General features: G+C 40.3%; 1 protein-coding gene across 5 annotated transcripts in view; it reads left to right on the top strand.

The window, feature by feature from the left end:
• dst (dystonin) overlaps positions 1 to 17663 on the top strand; it is a 98116-nt gene extending 80453 nt beyond the window's left edge. For 4 of the 5 annotated variants that reach the window (XM_040138358.1, XM_040138357.1, XM_040138356.1 and 1 more), the window contains 26 exons: positions 50 to 223; positions 561 to 716; positions 1095 to 1292; positions 1932 to 2060; positions 2621 to 2791; positions 3956 to 4111; positions 4353 to 4559; positions 4834 to 4953; positions 5672 to 5841; positions 5962 to 6121; positions 6654 to 6848; positions 6931 to 7059; positions 7417 to 7560; positions 8047 to 8235; positions 8358 to 8487; positions 8681 to 8844; positions 8961 to 9123; positions 9215 to 9369; positions 9451 to 9525; positions 9736 to 9753; positions 11802 to 11919; positions 12997 to 13110; positions 14404 to 14594; positions 14827 to 14937; positions 15559 to 15685; positions 16596 to 17663. In XM_040138358.1, the coding sequence (XP_039994292.1) occupies positions 50 to 223; positions 561 to 716; positions 1095 to 1292; positions 1932 to 2060; positions 2621 to 2791; positions 3956 to 4111; positions 4353 to 4559; positions 4834 to 4953; positions 5672 to 5841; positions 5962 to 6121; positions 6654 to 6848; positions 6931 to 7059; positions 7417 to 7560; positions 8047 to 8235; positions 8358 to 8487; positions 8681 to 8844; positions 8961 to 9123; positions 9215 to 9369; positions 9451 to 9525; positions 9736 to 9753; positions 11802 to 11919; positions 12997 to 13110; positions 14404 to 14594; positions 14827 to 14937; positions 15559 to 15685; positions 16596 to 16852 (3921 nt within the window). In that variant the 3' untranslated portion in view covers positions 16853 to 17663. The remainder of the gene's footprint in view (positions 1 to 49; positions 224 to 560; positions 717 to 1094; positions 1293 to 1931; positions 2061 to 2620; positions 2792 to 3955; positions 4112 to 4352; positions 4560 to 4833; positions 4954 to 5671; positions 5842 to 5961; positions 6122 to 6653; positions 6849 to 6930; positions 7060 to 7416; positions 7561 to 8046; positions 8236 to 8357; positions 8488 to 8680; positions 8845 to 8960; positions 9124 to 9214; positions 9370 to 9450; positions 9526 to 9735; positions 9754 to 11801; positions 11920 to 12996; positions 13111 to 14403; positions 14595 to 14826; positions 14938 to 15558; positions 15686 to 16595) is intronic. The other variant, XM_040138360.1, reaches the window with a different exon arrangement.
• The last annotated feature ends 982 nt before the right edge of the window (positions 17664 to 18645 follow it).

Genomic DNA, 18645 nt, shown 5'->3' with positions numbered 1-18645 from the left:
ACTTCTGTTGACTGATTGGGTGTAACACTGTATGCCCTGGTTTTGTCAGGAGTTCAAAGGAGAGGCGTACCAGCTGCAGATCGAGATGGAGCGCCTGAACCACCAGGCGGGCCTCCTGCTGAAGAAGGTGACGGAGGAGGCCGATCGCTGCGCCATACAGGAGCCAATGTCTGAGCTCAAGATGCTCTGGGACAACCTGGATGAGAAGATCATCAGCCGACAGGTTAGATGAGGGAAACACGTACTGGGAAAGAAGTCATTTCAAATTGAGATATCAAAGAGTTTTAAATCAATCTCATTCAATCTAAATCACATCATTTATTTTTTTTAATTAAAGCAAATATTTTTGAAAATCTCCTTTTACACTGATTCTTCATTTTAGCTATATGCTATTTAATCAGTATGTGATAAATCTTTTTGAATGCTACTTGAAATATACATCTGCAGTTTCATACAAATATGATGTCGGACACAACAGTGTCTCCAAGGAATGTGTTGTATGCATGTCAAGTGCTTTCACTCGCTGCAGTATCTAATGGTTTAATCTGTCATTAATCCAGCACAAACTGGAGGGAGGTCTTCTCGCTCTGGGCCAGTTCCAGCATGCGCTGGACGAGCTGCTGGCATGGATGAGCCACACCGAGGAGCTGCTCAATGAGCAGAGGAAGGCCGGAGGAGACCCCAAAGCCATTGAGATAGAGCTCGCCAAGCACCATGTAGGACAATCCTCCTCTTTCTTCTCTTTTTTTTTTCTTTCGTGCAAATTCAAACAAGTAGTTTCAGTAAACAACCATGGGATTAGCAAATGAGCATCAGTAGCAGAGTAAATGTGTGCTCACCACACCGGACTGTACTTTTTATATAATCCATGGAAACAGAACAAGAAGGCGGTAGATTTATCCTCCTTTACTAAATAGTTTATTCCAATATGATCTTCTACTCAAATGTAAGTACTGGTCAATATGAATGAAATTAAAAAATCCCATCTGTTTGATTATGTTTGCAGCCCATCCAAGCAGATTTAGTTTGGTCCTTTGTGCCTCAGATCCGTCCACCCAACATCTTGCCATTTCTTGCTGCTTTACTTTCATCAGGTTCTCCAGATTGATGTGTTGGCTCATAAAGCGACAGTTGAGACGGTGAACAAAGCTGGTAATGATCTGGTGGAGTCCAGCGCCGGTGAGGAAGCTTCTGGTCTGCAGACCAAACTGGAGAACCTGAACCAGCGGTGGAAAGCCATCCTGGAGAAGACGGAGCAGAGGAAGCAACAGCTGGAGAGTGCTCTGCTTCAGGTATAAAAATAACCTGGAATTGATAAACCTGGAATTCATTAATCATTATTTATTGTTTAATAAGCTGTGATTAAAGCCTTTCTCCCAGGGGCACAAGTATGTTAAGTCAAAGTCATAAAGTTCTTTTTGGAGGAGTGATTCTTATCTGTTCCCCCTCCTCATTCCTTTTGCATCCTGTGGAGTTTCTATTCATAACTTTGACATTTAGTAGGCTGCTTTAATGTGAAGGAGGATATGAGGGACAGAAATATCCCCTGGATTTTGGCTTTATTCAAGAAATTTTAAAGAGTTTCTTCAAACGCATAATCTGTGCTAAAATGAGAGACTTTTTCAAGATGAGAGTATTTATTTTTTTTAAAAAGAAGCCAAAAAATCCAGTCAAAGATGGTTGCATTTCAATTTAATTCTAACATTTTTAACAGTTAATGTTAAGAAAAGTGTACTCATTTTTGTGTTGTTTTTTAATCAAAGCTTTATTCACTATGTTTATGTTTTGTTTTTTTAATCTTACTGCTGTTTTGGTAGCTAAATGAATCCAAGGAATTAATAACTCCGACATCCTCCTCTCTGAGCCATAGGTTACTAACAATGAGTGGGTGTGACACCTTTTGTCCTGACTCAGGTTGTATTGTGTTGTAGGCCCAAGGTTTCCATGGTGAGATAGAAGATATGCAGCAATGGCTGAAAGACACAGAACGTCAGCTGCTGGCATCAAAGGCTGTGGGAGGCTTACCAGACACGGCCAGGGAGCAGCTTAACGCCCATCTGGTATGTGTTTAACAATATGAAAGGCCGCATACAGATGGCAGGGCTTGTAAGGAGACGACTGTGTCTTTTCTGTGTTTTATCCGAAGTGTGAAAATTAAATGACGCTGCAAAATACACTACTTGCATCCCCCTGCGGAAGATGACAAAAAGCTTTTAAAGTGTTTCGAATTGATTCAGACTTGTCTGCCTATAATGAATTTAGGAATGTTTTCCTTCTTTGTTTTCCTTCTCTCTAAAGGAGAAACTCAAGACACTTTCACAGTGAGCTCTCCCTAAAGAAGCACCAAAGATAGAGGGATTGCTTGAAAGCAATCAAATTAGTAACATTATACAGTTTAAATGTTTGTGGGAACATGCCGCTGAGAGTCTCTCTGTGCCTCACTATGTTCATTCATTACCATTTTTGGACTGGATTTGGACTAACCACAGACAAATTCATTACATAAACTTTGAACACTTCAGAATCCAAAAGTAAAAGTAGAGCTGTCTTCAACTGTAATTTAGTCTGTTTGACGAAAGCGTCACTCTCTCCGTGTGATTGTGTGTGTGTTGTCTTGCAGGAGTTGTGTTCTGCCCTGGAGGCGAAGGAGGAGCTGTATCAGGAGCTGCTGAACAAGGGGCGCCAGCTGCTCATGATGACAGCCGAGGGTCCCGACAGCAACACGGAGCAGGACCTCACCAACCTGAAGGAGAAATGGGAAGCCGTGCAGGGGAAGGTTGCGGAAAGAAAGGTATGGAGTCACTGAATGGCTTTCACTGCTCTTAGCTTAATGATTCACAACTTGAGATTTAGGCCCCAGTCAGAGATCGCTGACATGCTCTTGAGCCATGACTCTGCAGCTGAAAGCCTCTAATTCCAGTGCCAATAATGAATGGTGTGAGGACAGAGTGTTGGCAAGAACAAACACAGGATGTGGCTTCACCGTAGATCACAGAAGGCGAGTTGCTGTCTGAGCCAGCATGGGACAAAAGTGGTCAGGTCTCATATGCTGCCATAGTGAAGAGTCGACAAGTGCATTAAATAAACAATAGAGCTAAACTAATATCTGAGCCAAAAGAAAGACTCATCAGTCACAGCGTTGCTCTTATTTATATGTTACACCATTAGTACAACATTTTCTCACTTTTGTTACTACAATAAATAAACAACCCTTTACATGACAAAAAGATAAATCATCTCTCCCTTACCACTCTCGCTCCAGATATGGAGCTCCTCATTCTGGCTGTTTGAACGTTCACTGTAACATTTTACTTTTGCTTCCTATTTACGTTGGTCCTGTTCCCGGGAATGTAAAGTCTGGTGAATCTTAGAGCTGCACAGAGTTGAAGCTGCTGGCCAAACGACTCTGCAGCAATGTGACACTTTTCTGGTGTAGTGAGTTGAACACAAACCCAGCATTTAAATAAAAAAGTACATAGTGATTTAAACTACTATTCCATATTCACCAAGCCTCTCAACATGACTCACAATATATGAAGGAAACATATTAATACTCAGAGCTCTCAACATGTTTGTAATGTCATTAACATAGCCTTTACTGCCATGTGATGAGCCTGTGCCAGTGGCCACAGCTGTAGCAAACGGATGTTTTTCAGCAGTGGAGACACTGTGGACGTTTCTCTCATTCAATTAAAAGCTCATCTATCCATTTTTGCTTCACCATCAGCCTCTCCAGAGATTGTAACTTCCTCCGTTTAAGTAGAGGTCAGGTTTGACACAATTGAAGCACAATGGTTTTTTCCCCCTCTTCTTCAAATGTTGTAGCAACAAGACATTTTGTTTTCATCATTGTATAGTGTGATGCAAGGTATTATAGTGCTCTGATTAGAGAGAAAAGATAACACGATTATTTCCATCACTATACATGGACCCTGATGATGTGTTGTGTCTACAGGCAAAACTAGAAGAAGCCCTGACACTGGCCACGGATTTCCACAACTCTCTGCAGGACTTCATCAACTGGCTGACCCAAGCAGAGCAGACCCTCAACATGGTTTCCCCTGCTTCCCTCATACTGGAGACCATCATGTTTCAGATTGATGAGCATAAGGTAATATTTGTACAGAGAGGAGGGTTACACCGTCTATGAAGCAAAATGAAATGTTGATGACAAGGAATGTCTTTTCAGTGTTTGTGCATGATTGGTTTATCTATTCTTTGAAAAAGGCAGTTTTTGAGCTGCCAAGTTGAAGCATTTTCATCCAACTCTGTCTTTATTCAGCTACCATGATAGTGTGTAATTTTCTTGTATTCCCTTTTACTCCTGTCTTCGGCATACTGCATTTGTGCAGATGTTTGTGACGGAGGTGAACTCCCACAGAGAACACATCATTGAACTGGACAAGACAGGAACGCATTTGAAGTACTTCAGCCAGAAACAGGACGTGGTCCTGATCAAGAACCTGCTGCTCAGCGTGCAAGGCCGCTGGGAGAAGCTGGTGCAGAGGTCTGTTGAGCGAGGTCGGCTGCTGGATGACACCAGGAAGAGGGCCAAACAGGTACTGTTCTCTGCCTATTTATAATGGGTTTGAAATAGGAATTGTTTCACTGCTGTTAGGATTTTTTTTATTATCATTGGAAAGCTCTGGAAATAGTATATTAAGCCTGTTTCATATTCTGTGTGCAGTGTTTTCATTAGCGTGGGCCTCTCATGTTCCTTGGGCCTGAAAACCTAATCATGTGAACATTAAACAGGACTCTGCAATAAATCAAGTGAAATCATACCTTTTCCAAAATGCTTTGAATTGTGCTCGTTTCTTTACCCTTCATTAGTTCCATGAAACTTGGAATAAACTGATGGAATGGTTGGACGAATCTGAGAAGACTCTGGACTCAGAGGTGGAAATTGCTAATGATCCAGACAAAATCAAGACGCAGCTGGCGCAGCACAAGGTGACTGAGCATCGTCTTATTGCAATTTACCGGGAAAAGAACAAAAGCCATGGGCCTTTGACAGCATCTACAGCTGAGTTTCATTCAGTTAACAAATACAATGTCAACATCCAAACCATTTTTTACGAACCAGAATAATGAGACAGCTGTTTAACAAATCATATTTTTTTAAGATTAAGTGATATATGAGAGTTGGAAGTATATAAATCCAACAGTAAAAGATATTTATAGGAATTGCAGTATCTACAGAATGCATTAGTCTTGCATTTGCTTGCGTTACAGACTATCCAGTCCCCATTGTTTCCTCTGCAGTGTTGTGTGGGGAGATTGTGCTAATCCTGTCATAATCCTCGGATGGACCGAATGTATTAGGGGTAGAGCAGTGGCTCTTGAGTTTTGACCCCCTTTTTTTTTGTTTCCCTCACAGAATACTGTCTTCTTAATTGCAAAACACACGCACCCACACACACACACACACACACACACACACACACACACACACACAGATTATGCATACTTTCTGGCATGCCAACAGTAGTAAAAAGAAAATCCCTTGAGAAGGTTCACTTTAACCGTGTGCATCCAAAGATACTGATTTACAGCAGTCCTCTAAACATAATTCTTGTCAGCTTTTTCATTTTCTGAAGACAGTAAAATTACTTTATTGGAATGACCGGAATGGGATGAGCTCTCTTACGACATTTTTTCTCATATACAGGAGTTCCAGAAAGCTCTGGGGAGCAAACACTCAGTGTACGACACCACCACTCGGACAGGGCGGGCCCTGAAAGACAAGACCTCCCTTCAGGATGATAATCAGAAGCTGGACGACATGTTGAGTGAACTGAGGGACAAATGGGACACTGTCTGTGGCAAGTCAGTAGAAAGGTACGGATACATCTTCCCACATTTGTCGCTGTGTTTTATCGCACTAACTACTTGTCAGACTATTTGCAGTATCTTTAAGGACCTCTTCATTCACTGTGAATGATTTGTTTGCTCTTGCAGACAAAACAAGCTGGAGGAGGCCCTGTTGTTCTCTGGCCAGTTTACAGATGCTCTCCAGGCTCTTATTGACTGGCTGTACAAGGTGGAGCCTCAGCTGGCTGAGGACCAGCCCGTACATGGAGACATAGACCTGGTTCTCAACCTGATAGACAACCACAAGGTAGAAAAACCAGACCAAGGACACAGAATGTCCCACATTTGATGATCTGCTAGTTGATTACTAGTCGTTTAGTGGCAGCATCAAACCCTAACTCCGAAAACCAGGATAGGTTTTCATTGCTGCGTTAACATGGCCTTTTCCTTTCATCACCGATTGTTTCTTATCACAATAGGAGACAAAGGACTCCTACACAACAGGGTTGGACTGTAAATTTGACAACAGAAGGGCTAGCATTGTAGTACCTTTCCACTGAGAGTTTGTGTTCTGTGAAGTCTTCTGTCCAGTAATGGTGTCGGGAAAACTATTGCTGTTAAAAGGCTTGAATTGCACAAATCTTTGTAACTTAGTTAATCAAATATACTGTGATGGCCTGGAAAAACGCAAACATTTTTAGTTAGTACATCTAGGACAAAACTGAAACTTTTTCTAAAGTAATATTTAATTATGTTTGTAAAGGTAATTTTCGAAGCAGCTGGATAACTTTTGATGTCACATTTCAGTATGTTGTGTTCGGGCTGATTGTCCTCTGCAGGTTTTCCAGAAGGAGTTGGGAAAGAGGACAGTAAGCGTTCAGGCCCTCAAACGTTCAGCCAGGGAGCTGATTGAGAGCAGTCACGATGACTCTTCCTGGGTCAAAGTCCAGATGCAGGAGTTGAGCACCCGCTGGGAGACCGTGTGCAACCTCTCGGTGTCCAAACAGGCCCGACTGGAGCAGGCCCTATGTCAGGTACTGTAGAGCCCCTACGGTCGTTAGATAGAAGGTAAACCGAGCCTACGAGTCTGACATGATCTGGGTTTTCTTTCTGCAGGCTGAAGAGTTTCACTCTACTGTTCATATCTTGCTGGAGTGGCTGGCTGAGGCAGAGCAGAGTTTGCGTTTCCATGGCAGCTTGCCTGACGATGAGGAGGCTCTGCGGGCGCTTATCGAACAACACAAGGCAAGAAATGCAAATATTTATGGGTTGTTTTTTTTTTTTTTTGTATCTTGGGCAAAACTAGTTTATATTTACATTGTATATTTTGAAAGTCTTAGTAAAGAAATGAAATATGCTGCCATTCTTTGTTTGATTAAATCTTGCTTGAGTAAACATTTAAGATTACATGCCATGTCATCTCCCATGCCAATAATGCAGTATCTTGGATATTTTTCTTAACTATGATTTCATCTGATTGAAATAGCTCTGCCTCACTCCAATATTAAAACAACCTTATAAGCAAGCAATGCGTCATTTTTTATGTTTGCCGAAGGTAATCCAGTCGCAAATATAAACTCTTTTCCATGTGCTATTTTTAAGGAGTTCATGAAGAAACTGGAGGAAAAACGAGTGGCTCTAAATAAAGCAACCAGTATGGGAGAGGCCATTTTGAGCATCTGCCATCCAGACTCTATCACAACCATCAAACACTGGAACACCATCATTAAAGCCCGGTTTGAGGAGGTCAGTTCACAGCTGCATGCCTGCATACATGCCTTACTGATCCGTCACACCCATAGGTATTAAAGGGCACAATTACACCATTTGGATGCTTCAAGCTACAATAAGGAAGACTCACTCCAGCCTTTATTGCTCAAATCATTAAACATGGGGTTGCATCGGGAAGATTGTTTTGTTGATTTAGATTTGCTAGTAAGTTACACAAAAAGAGTTCCTTTAAATAGACATTGCTTCCAAAACAGCGTCCATTTTGTTATCATTTTGAAAAAGCAATCATGATCCCACTAAACATGCAGGTTCTGTGTGCGGTTAACAGACACTGACATGATTTCTGGGCATTTAAGTAACCTTTTTTTTATCATGTACATTGGTGGTGTGGATAGTTGCCTGATGTAGCTTTAGCGTAACATTTTCACACATGTGATGCCATATATGACCCTCTTCTGTCTCCGTTTAGTATATGTAATATGTGTAATGTTGCTGTTACAGGTGCAGGCCTGGGCCCGGCAGCACCAGCAGCGACTGGCCACGGCTCTCACGGAGCTGTTAGCCACTCAGGAGCTGCTGGAGAATCTGCTGACCTGGCTACAGTGGGCTGAGACCAACCTCAACGAGAAGGACAAGGAGCAGCTGCCGCAGGAGATCGAAGAGGTCAAAAGCCTCATAGCAGAACATCAGGTAAAGTAAAATCCTGTTTTTCAATCATTCAAACTGTTTTTTATGTTGACTATATGTTTTGATGAGCAAATTGCAAAGTACATGATAGAAACTGGAAGCATGCTTGTTGCTGTTTCCTGTAGGCATTCATGGAGGAAATGACTAGGAAGCAACCAGATGTGGACAAAATCACCAAGACACACAAAAGGAAGGCTGCTGTGGAGCCCCAAATCCAGTCTCAGATCCCTGTGCTTGACAAAGGAAGAACTGGAAGTATGTATCCCACAAATACCACTCATAGAGCGTGACACCAGCCATCTGGCCAAGTGTTGAGTCACTGCAGGGTGACGTGACATCCTCCTCTTGTCCCATATTAGCACCTGGAATGATATCATTGCTAATCTGCTCCTCTGATTACATGGTGAGAGTACAGTCACTATGAAGGTTTTTGTGTTTTCCCTGGCAGGAAAACGTTCTCCCACACAAGCGATGTATGCGTCAGCAACACAAGTTCCCATTGAAACCAAGAACCCCCGGGTCAACCTTCTGGTCACTAAGTGGCAGCACGTTTGGCTGCTGGCTTTGGACAGAAGGAGGAAACTTAATGATGCCTTGGACAGACTGGAGGAGGTAACCCAGCACTCAGACCTGCTCTCAGTATTATTGCAAGCACACTTTCTCTGCAGATTTGTCCTTTCCTTGTCGTTCATCTCACCATATCATATCGTCGTATTTTTTCTGTGCAGTTGAAGGAATTTGCCAACTTTGACTTTGATGTGTGGCGGAAGCGCTACATGCGCTGGATGAACCATAAGAAGTCTCGTGTCATGGACTTCTTCCGCCGCATCGACAAAGATCAAGATGGCAAGGTGACCCGACAGGAGTTCATAGAGGGCATTCTCTCCTCCAGTAAGTGTCCAACATACGAAGTCACAACTGAACCACATGCACCCCTACTAGCAAAATGCTTCTTTTTTAACTCTTCATGGCCCTTCCATAGAATTCCCTACCAGTCGTCTGGAGATGAGCGCTGTGGCAGACATATTTGACAGAGATGGTGATGGCTACATTGACTACTATGAGTTTGTGGCTGCTCTTCATCCCAACAAAGACGCTTACAAACCACTAACAGATGCAGATAAAATTGAAGATGAGGTAATACCAACTCTCATGCCCTGAATTTCAAATGCTCAGGTTTTTAGAATCATGGTTCAACAAAATGTTCTCCATTTGTAGGTTACTCGTCAAGTGGCAAAATGCAAATGTCCAAAACGATTCCAAGTGGAGCAAATTGGTGCCAACAAATACCGGGTAAGCAGATTTTTACTTGTTGGGCTTATTTAAAAGCCAGATCATTCACTTTTTCCTCAAATACACATGACATGATTATAAAAGGTTTTAAAAACTAAAGTAATTATTTTCACGGGGCGATCTTTGTGATGGTAAGTGTTGAATATGCTGAAAAATGTGTCGTTAAAAACTCTAACCTTTCCATTTTTTTATTGTTCCTCGCATCATCAGTTCTACCTTGGAAACCAGGTACATATCAGTGTCCTCTTCTGTTTCTTTCTTTCTGTTGTGTGCCTTATCAAGCCTTACGCCCTTTTTCATTTACCATGTTTGCTTTTCAATTAACACTCTCTGCCCCGATTCCTGGCTGATGTTCACAGACTGGAACTCAGAAGTAGAAATAAAGATCTATGGCCAGTTGATTTAATCCACACAGAACATTGGCCTAAGATGTGTTTTCGGTCCTGATGACATAAGTTTTTGTTTTGTTGTAAAAGAAGACCATCCAGGTGAAAAGTAGAGTAGTAAATGTTTATATATCTGCTTTTGAGTTTCAGAGAATACAATATTAGTGTGCCAATACCATTTCAGCCCATATTTCTTATTGGTCCTAAATTCATCTGCTGGGCATTTGGGAAAATAATGCTTTCTGTGTGCTTGCCTTTGGCGCTTCAGAATCATGGGAATGATTTACCTCAACATTGGCTGACACACTGTTGTGTAACTGACACTGTTTATTTATTTATTTTCATAATTGGGCAACCTTGATGATTTCAATGAATACCTTACTTTTCATTTTACCTACTGAGTTAATATATCTTGACAGGCTGCATGTTGCAATGTAAAATTCATGACTGATATGGGTTCATATGCCACATGCTTTGTGAAGCTCGTTGGATTAAGCTGAATAATGTTAGTGAGCGGGGATAGGGGCATTAGTGGTGGTTTATGAACTAGTTTGTATTGATGTATCACACTACAATGAATTGAAATAATTCTTTTTGACAGTTTGGTCTGGTTCACTGCTTACATGACTCCTTAATCGGCGATGAGACAATAGCAAACAGGGAAAATCAAAATCTTACCCCCCACCTACACGTTGCAGTTTTGGAAAGCTGTATTCTGGTAAATGGTTATTCTTAAGATGTTTCTTGTGCCTCTTTTTCCTCCAGATCATCATCACCTTTAATGTATTCGATCACTAAAATCACCAATGGCATTAAATCATTCTGATAATCATACAAGTGCAGGATTTTGACCAGTTTAAGAGATAACATGATATAAATGACACCTAGTGGAGGGTCATCAGTGTTTGGTCATGTCTGCGTTTCACACTGTGGTGAATTAGACAGAAATGATTTGAACCATTCCTCATGTTGTTATCGGTGTGTCATTGGAGCTAGCTGCATTGGATCTGCATTGGTGTCAGTGCATCCTGAGTATTTGAGTCGTAGTTGTAGAAAGTGCAACAAAGTGCTGGATTGCAGGAGATTGCTGTTTGTCCATTTGATCATGATGTGGAATTGTTTTTGACAGAAAGCATGCAGCTGTGTTTGTGATGTTTTTGTGCTAATGCTCATGGTCATATCCAACTGGCTGACTTCTCGTATCACCTCATAAAGCTTGAACCATTCACACCCATAACATGCCCAGTGTAATAATGTTTGGTATGTGTGGTTGGAAAGATGAAGGCAAATTATTATACACTAGTGCCTCCTGGTGGTATAATGATGTGCCTTCAGTTAATGTTTTTTTCACAGCTCAACCTGCAGTAACGGCAGCAAACTGAAGCCAGACACTGTCTGAATAAAGTCGGCTATTACACCCTGAAACTACAAATGAGCAGAAATTGCTTAAATAATAACATTGTACAGATATCAATGTAGAGCCTGACTGGGATCTACATTGATTTTAGTAGACTGATACACACCAGCACACACTAATAAAAGAAACCAGTTGGATTGACCGTTGTGTAATTTGTGTCTTTAAGAATGAAAACTGAAAATTGATGTTGTGTCAAAATCCTGTTTGAGTAAACCTGTGCACCACGTAAAGGAAATCAGAGGTGGACATAAAGCATCTTTGATGGTTGCATAATTGTAGCCTCTTAATGAGATTTTCTTGATTAAAGCTACCTAATTCCACACAACTTAAATATGAATTCATTATTTGGAATAAATTTTATTCTCCACATCACTCTGGTTTCCAGTGTCGCACAGCTTCTAGCCTGCAGTGAGAGAGTCCCTATACACAGGTCATGCTTACATCCCCTCTCTGTTTTCCTTCCCTGGCCGTAGTTTGGAGACTCTCAGCAGCTTCGCCTGGTGCGTATTTTACGTAGCACTGTGATGGTGCGGGTGGGAGGCGGCTGGATGGCTCTGGATGAGTTCCTGGTGAAGAACGACCCCTGTCGAGGTGAGTTCAAAAGTTCACCACATGGAGTCAAAATGAGACACTGCCTGAAAACACTGAAAGATGTAAGGTTTACACATAGCTCTACCTCTGTATTCCTTTATTTTTTCTTTGGTAGGGTGTGTTGAAATGGTTTGGCCATTATGAGAGTATAAATTGACAAGATTATTACAGTTTGGGTCATTAACCCATTTTGCATCTCTTTAGGAAGTTAAGGTCTCCATCAATCAGATTTTGACTGTCCAAGTTTTGATGACAAAAACATTTCTGTGTACTACCACTGTATGGATAGTTAGTCTTGATGAAAATTATTATGACACTAAAGATTATTTTATGAATATTTTAATAGATACAGAATGAAAATTCAGTTAGAATCAGTGATATTCTTTTCACCAAAATGGTGTGAGATATATATATTTGTGTGTGTTTGTCTGTGTGTGTGTGTGTGTGTGTGTGTGTGTGTGTGTGTGTGTGTGTGTGTGTGTGTGTGTATATTATTAAATGATTATTGTGTCAATTCTGTGTTTTATTACTTAGTACATTAATTCAGAATATCTGACAGTTAAAGGATTAGTATTTTTGGTTCCAGATCCATCAAAGGCTTTGGAGAGCTTAGGAGCCTAATCCTCAGTTTAAATATAAGTACAAAATAACCTCTGTGACGGTCTTTCCTTTTTCTCTCTGTTAGACCGATTTATACTATATTTTGGAATCATTTCAGTGGTTATTTATCATCTACCTATTTACAATCTTAACACAACACCTACCTAGTTTTGAAAATGAAATAGATATTAAAAAAAAAAAAAACTGACTGAAATAACAAAGTGAGACTCAAATGGTCTCTTAGAAGAGAGTGAGAGAGTGAGAACAGTTAACTCCAAGTCAATGTGTAAAGTTTAAGTACTGATGACTAATCCGCCACCTGCATACAATGTGTGTATCAGTATGAAAACATCCTATCTGTGACCACGTCTAGTCCAAAAACTTGATGTGCCTGTTTCTGCTACCTACTGTATTAATTACCAATTTCTTTTTTTTCCTGCGAAACCTTCCTCCTGCTGAACATTTCATTTCTTCTAGTTCATCACCACGGGAGCAAAATGTTGCGCTCGGAATCAAACTCTTCAATTACTCAGTCTCCTATAGGTTGGCAAATCTCAAACTTACTCACCTTGCTCCATGAACCCACCAGTGGTATGTGTGTCTGCACATCCGAGTGTGTGCTGCTTGTGTTGGTCCTGGCGTGTACTACTGTAGCTGTGTCTGAGCGCTCATTGTGAATGAATGGCATTCTCATACTATGAACCAGCTCCACTCACAGCCAGCTGTGATTCATCTCCAGCTGGTTTTAATGCATGCAGTTGTTCGTGTGAGTCACATCACCTGCTGTCACTTTTCTCAAAGGCACTTTTTTTGGGACTTGATGTGCCAAAATAGCTCTTTTTTCTGTCTCAGCATGTAGAGAACGGTTCTGAGCCGAGCTTCTTTTGCAGTTTTCAGGTTTGCTTGACAATCAAACAAACAAGCATTTGAAAACCATGTGAAGGGTTCAAGAGATGCTTAGCTGACAATATAAAAATAAAACTGTCTAGCATCGTCATTGGGGAAAAATGATTACGTTGTCTCTACATAACACACACAACAAAACTGAAACAGTATTAATTGCATCTTTTACTTTGTTTGACAGTGTGGCTTAGTGATTAAAACTGCATGTAAGCCAGTTTGTTTGTAACACAACTGGTGCAAAGTCTGTTTGGTTTATTCTGCGTATTTATGTTTCCTTGGTTTAGTAATTCTTCTGATATGGGCAGTTGTGGTGTGGATTGATTTATTTGAATTTTTCCACCATTCGATTAGCAGTCTGAGCAAACAAAGACTTATTGCTGGTTAAGAAACAAAGCTTTTATTCCACGGCTGTTGCACCAGTACTTGGACTTCTGTTGGATGAGATGTGAAACTGCACGAGTCTTCTGTTTTCATTGTTTATTCAGTATTTAAATCCCAACTTTTAATTCATTTTAAATATTCTGCCTTATTTAAAAGCCGACTGTCACATCATGGTAACGCTTTATTTTACAGGATCTGTATCTTCCTAATAATTTCCCAATAATTTATTTATAAGTTTCCTGGAAATCGCTGAATAATGTGGTTTTAACCATAGGGTAAATAGAGACAGTGCCAAAATGTGAAATTTCTCCACAGCCAATAAGACAGTTAGACATTTAGGAAAAATAAAGTTTCTATACGTAAATGAATAATGAATAAAAATGGAGCAGTTCTTTCAAGGCAATTTCTATTTAACCTATAATCAGGACCAAATTACACAGTTATTTCCAGGAAACTTCCTTGGAAATTACTGGGAAATTGTTAGGAACGTAAAGTGGAAAATAAAGTGTTAACTCAAATCATCATCAAGACAGAAATGCTTATAGAAATAATAATAGTTGTATTTATGCAATATGGCTCACTTGGAGTGTGATTTTGTAGCTAAAGGCAGGACCAACGTAGAGCTGCGAGAGAAGTTCATCCTCCCAGAGGGCACCACCCAGGTGATGGCGAGCTTCCGCTACCGAGGTCGGAGATCTGGGCCGTCGTCCAGAGGAGCTTCCCCCAACAGATCCACCTCCAGTCTGAGCTGTCCAGTCCCAGCAAACCCAGCAATGACCAGTACACCCAAGGTGAGAGGCTCCACCCTGCTGTGAGAGCCAGTTGTTGTTTAGTTGTCTGTCACACTGTAGATTGATCATCCCCTACTATGATTTGACTCTCAATTATCTGCCTTAGTCTATTTGTTTTGCATAATTTAATCACTTTACTGTTTATTTTTTGTGTTTCTTCCATCTAGTGTTTCTTGTAGTTTTTGATTTGTGAATCCATGTCTGTGTTTTTTGATTTGCCATTGTTCCCCAGACTCCCCAACACATAACCCGCAATTATGATAAGCCCTGGCTTACAAACAGCAAACCCTCCACTCCTCTTAAATCATCAGACTCCTTCGGGAGCCAAGGTTCATCCTCAGAGGTATAGTCACATAAAAGATGTGGAACACTTCAGATTTATGACCCAACTGAAATCTACTGCATATCTATGAAAACAGAGACAATAAAGCACGTAAACCTAGCCTCATATATACAGTATTTTTGATTTTACTGATTTTTATTTTATTCTGTGATGAGAAACCTGAAACACATTGGACTTATACAGAGCTTAAGTTCTATTTGTTAAGAGATTTCAGTTGGGTCTACAAACTTTAATTTCTATGATTACTAATGGGCTGGATATTTAATTCTTGCCAGACAAAAAATACTTGCCTCATTTTAATGCCACTATATTAGGAACAACTTTATATGAAATCTATGCATGTATGATTGTTTAACGATTTATTAACTCTGCAGGTTTAACATACAGTATTTCAAACACTAACTGCTTCTAAAAGAAATGCCCCAGTTGTTGGAAATATAAGCATTTTAAAAGGATTTTTCATAAAATTTAAAACTAACTCAGTAATATTTATAGTGCTTTTGGCAGAACTTGTTACGTTCTTCAGTTGTTAAGGACTCTTTTCTAAAACACTGTCCCTATACTGCACAATTAACAACAATTGATTACAAATGGAAGTAATTAAAGGTCTGTCTTTTGCAGAGTACACCAGTCCAAGGCAGCAAATTACGTCTTCCTGGGTACTTGTCAGGCAAAGGATTTCAGTCCGGTGAGGAGGGAACCTTGATCAGCGCTGCTGTACTGAAAGCTCGAACACAAACACTAGGTGGTGAGTAGAGAGCAACTTCAGTAACTCTTTTTATTTATATTTCCAAGAAAAATTTGGTTATTTCAGTTGTTTGGGGCAACCCTACAGCTCCTTCCCAGTGTTTGAATGAAAGAGAATTAAAGGAATTGAAACAATGTAGCTGCTGTTGAATAACAAACATTTTCATACATTTAAATTTTTAAAAAAAGTGCAGACCAGGGTGAGGCTCGGAGGAAGTCACGTCATGTAAACATGTTGCACACCTCTTCCCCTGTACGCCATTCTTTATTCACCAAAGGTTGTCTGTTATCTTGCCTTCAACAGGGTGGTGTCTTAGGCTGTTGTGAGTTTCCTTAGTCCATTGATTAGTTATGTCATGTGATAAGTCTCCATAGATACAGAGTATAAAAAAACATCATCATCCTTTTCTTAAAAAAAAAAAACTATTTACAAAATACTGTTACTCTTAATGGATACACCAAATTAAAGATCAGTATTAAGTCCCCATTAGACTACACAGTAATTAATCTAGATAGTTAATTAAAGCTGCTATAATCAATATTTTTATATTAATAATGGCTGACATGACTACCACAGTGACGAATCTACAGATTATTATCACTCAACTCTGCAGTTCATCTTACAGAGCGTTTTAGCATCTTTCAGCTCCTTGTTTTGATTTTTGGGCCTGCAAATTTATTGCTTTATGCTGATAAACCACTACCTTCCCTGCATCAAACGGTAGAAAGATAAAGATAGCAACTAGATGGTTTACACAGCAAAAAAACAAAAACAAAGAACAAAAACAAAAGTTGTTGCAGGTTTAAGAATGCACGCCGTCATGGTGAACTTTAACTGTGGGCTCATTCTTAGTAGTTCATTATTTATTGTTAGAAATTATTAATTATTGTTGTTGATTTTATGTTTCTAGAGTCAAGAAGATATTCCAGCCGACCGGGAAGTAAAGCCGGAAGCAGAGGGAGCAGTCGCAGAGGTAGTGACGCCTCTGACTTCGACATCTCAGACATCCAGTCTGTGTGCTCAGATGTGTCTGAGACAGTTGGTGAGTCTACTAGAGCGACGCCACGCCCTGCTTCCCGCCAACGTGGAGGAAAACCCTCAAAGATCCCCACTCCTCAAAGAAGAGCCACTCCCACAAGCAAACTGGCCAAGGGATCCAAGCGATAGTCGGTGGCCTTGAAAAAAAACAACCCAGGAGCTAGTTGCACCCTAAACACATAACGGACACTGGAGATATCTAACTTAAAAGACTGCAAATGTGTTGAGTGTTATTTAAATTGTTGCAAAGATGTAAAATATTCTGTTGAGAGGCAATATGATTTAATTTAATGTGAGAATGGAATGTTAATGGCCTTGTGTATTTGTTTTTAATGTATTTTATTTTTTGTGAAAAATGTCAAATTGTTTTTATTGTATTTTATTTTATTGATGCAAAACCTGTAGAGGTTTGATGAACACTAGAAAACCTGGGAATGACTACGTTGTACGGTAAACTAACATTTCTACACACTAATGAAGGGCAACACGCAGGATAGCGCTGAGAGTTACTGAATGTACTATAATTTATGTATGCTGATGTTTGGAGTAGATGGTGCATTATGGTACCATTTGAGGCATTGCAATTATCTGTTTAAGTGCTATGATATACTGCCAACATGCATTTAAAGGGCAATGCAATATACTACAATAAACCCCCATAAGCACTGCAGAAACCTTTGAAAAACACTATTTAAGACAAGTAGCAGAATTCTTGTAATCATGAAGCTTTCAAGTCCTGTTTGTTTGTCAGCAGCTGCAGTCCCTGTTTTGTTTGACCACTTCACAGCAATGTGTGCATTGACCTTGACGAGGTGACACTCCATGTAGACATTCTCGTGTGCATCCATGTCAGTGTATGGTTAATTTCGGTAGAGCTGAAATTGTTACTGTAACATTACTTTGTAATAAACCTGCTTGCAGAAAGACACCAGAGACTGGTGTGAACCACAGAGTCCTCTCTGCTTTGCTGGTTTTAGTTCCTTTTATTAGTCATGCTAGCAGCGATGGCAGTGTCGGACTGTCAGTCAACCACTTTGGACCAGACTGAAATATCTCAGCAGCTATTGGATAGTTGGACACTTGGTACACGCAATTGTGGCTTCCAAGGGGTGAATCCTACTGACTTTGGTGATCCCCTGACCTTTCTTCTAACACCAACATCAGGTCAACATTGTACCATCCAGTGTAATATTCAAATATCTCTACCTGATGGATTGGCACGAAATTTTTTACAAACATGCATGATTCCCATAGGATGAGGCCTATTACTTAACTTTTCATATAGCACCATCATCTGGTCAGAATTAAAATTTTCTTCAATACTGGTTTATGACCAAATACCTTAAAACATCATAACATTCCCATCAGCCATAGCTGTAGTTTTTGTGTAGTGCTAATTGGCAAATGTTAGCATACTGACTAAGATGGTGTATATGGTAAACGTGCTAAACATCAGAACGTTACCATGCTGATCTTAGCATTTAGCTTAAGTACAGCCTCACAGAGCCGCTGTGGCTGTAAACGCTAGGGTTTTCTTCATCTCTGTCCCTGTCTCTGTCTCCCACGTCTCTCCCTTTCATGCTGCTGAACTAAAATAATTTAATGGGCATTAAAGGTCACCAGGGTGTTTCACGCAGGTTTAAGAAAGGGGAAATCGATTACTGGGTAATTGGTCAATTAGATCAATAGCCATTATCTCTTACAAAACCAAATTAGGAACCTTTGCTTTCTGAATAATTATTATTTTCTATTTGTATCCATCTATTGAAGCCTTTATCTCCTCTCCCACGATCTTCCTACTGCCTAATGCTTGGTTCCAGTGTGGTGCTTTAGATTGAAGGTGTGGTTTACTCTGGGTGGAATGTTTGCAGAGCATCTTGTGTTTAGCTGTGACATACTACACCTTTCTCTCAGTGAGATTC

The sequence above is a fragment of the Xiphias gladius genome, chromosome 11, assembly GCF_016859285.1.
Source record: "Xiphias gladius isolate SHS-SW01 ecotype Sanya breed wild chromosome 11, ASM1685928v1, whole genome shotgun sequence".
In the NCBI taxonomy this organism is placed as follows: domain Eukaryota; kingdom Metazoa; phylum Chordata; class Actinopteri; order Istiophoriformes; family Xiphiidae; genus Xiphias; species Xiphias gladius.
Note: the sequence above shows the minus strand (reverse complement) of the source record. Positions and strands in the feature narration are given on the sequence as shown.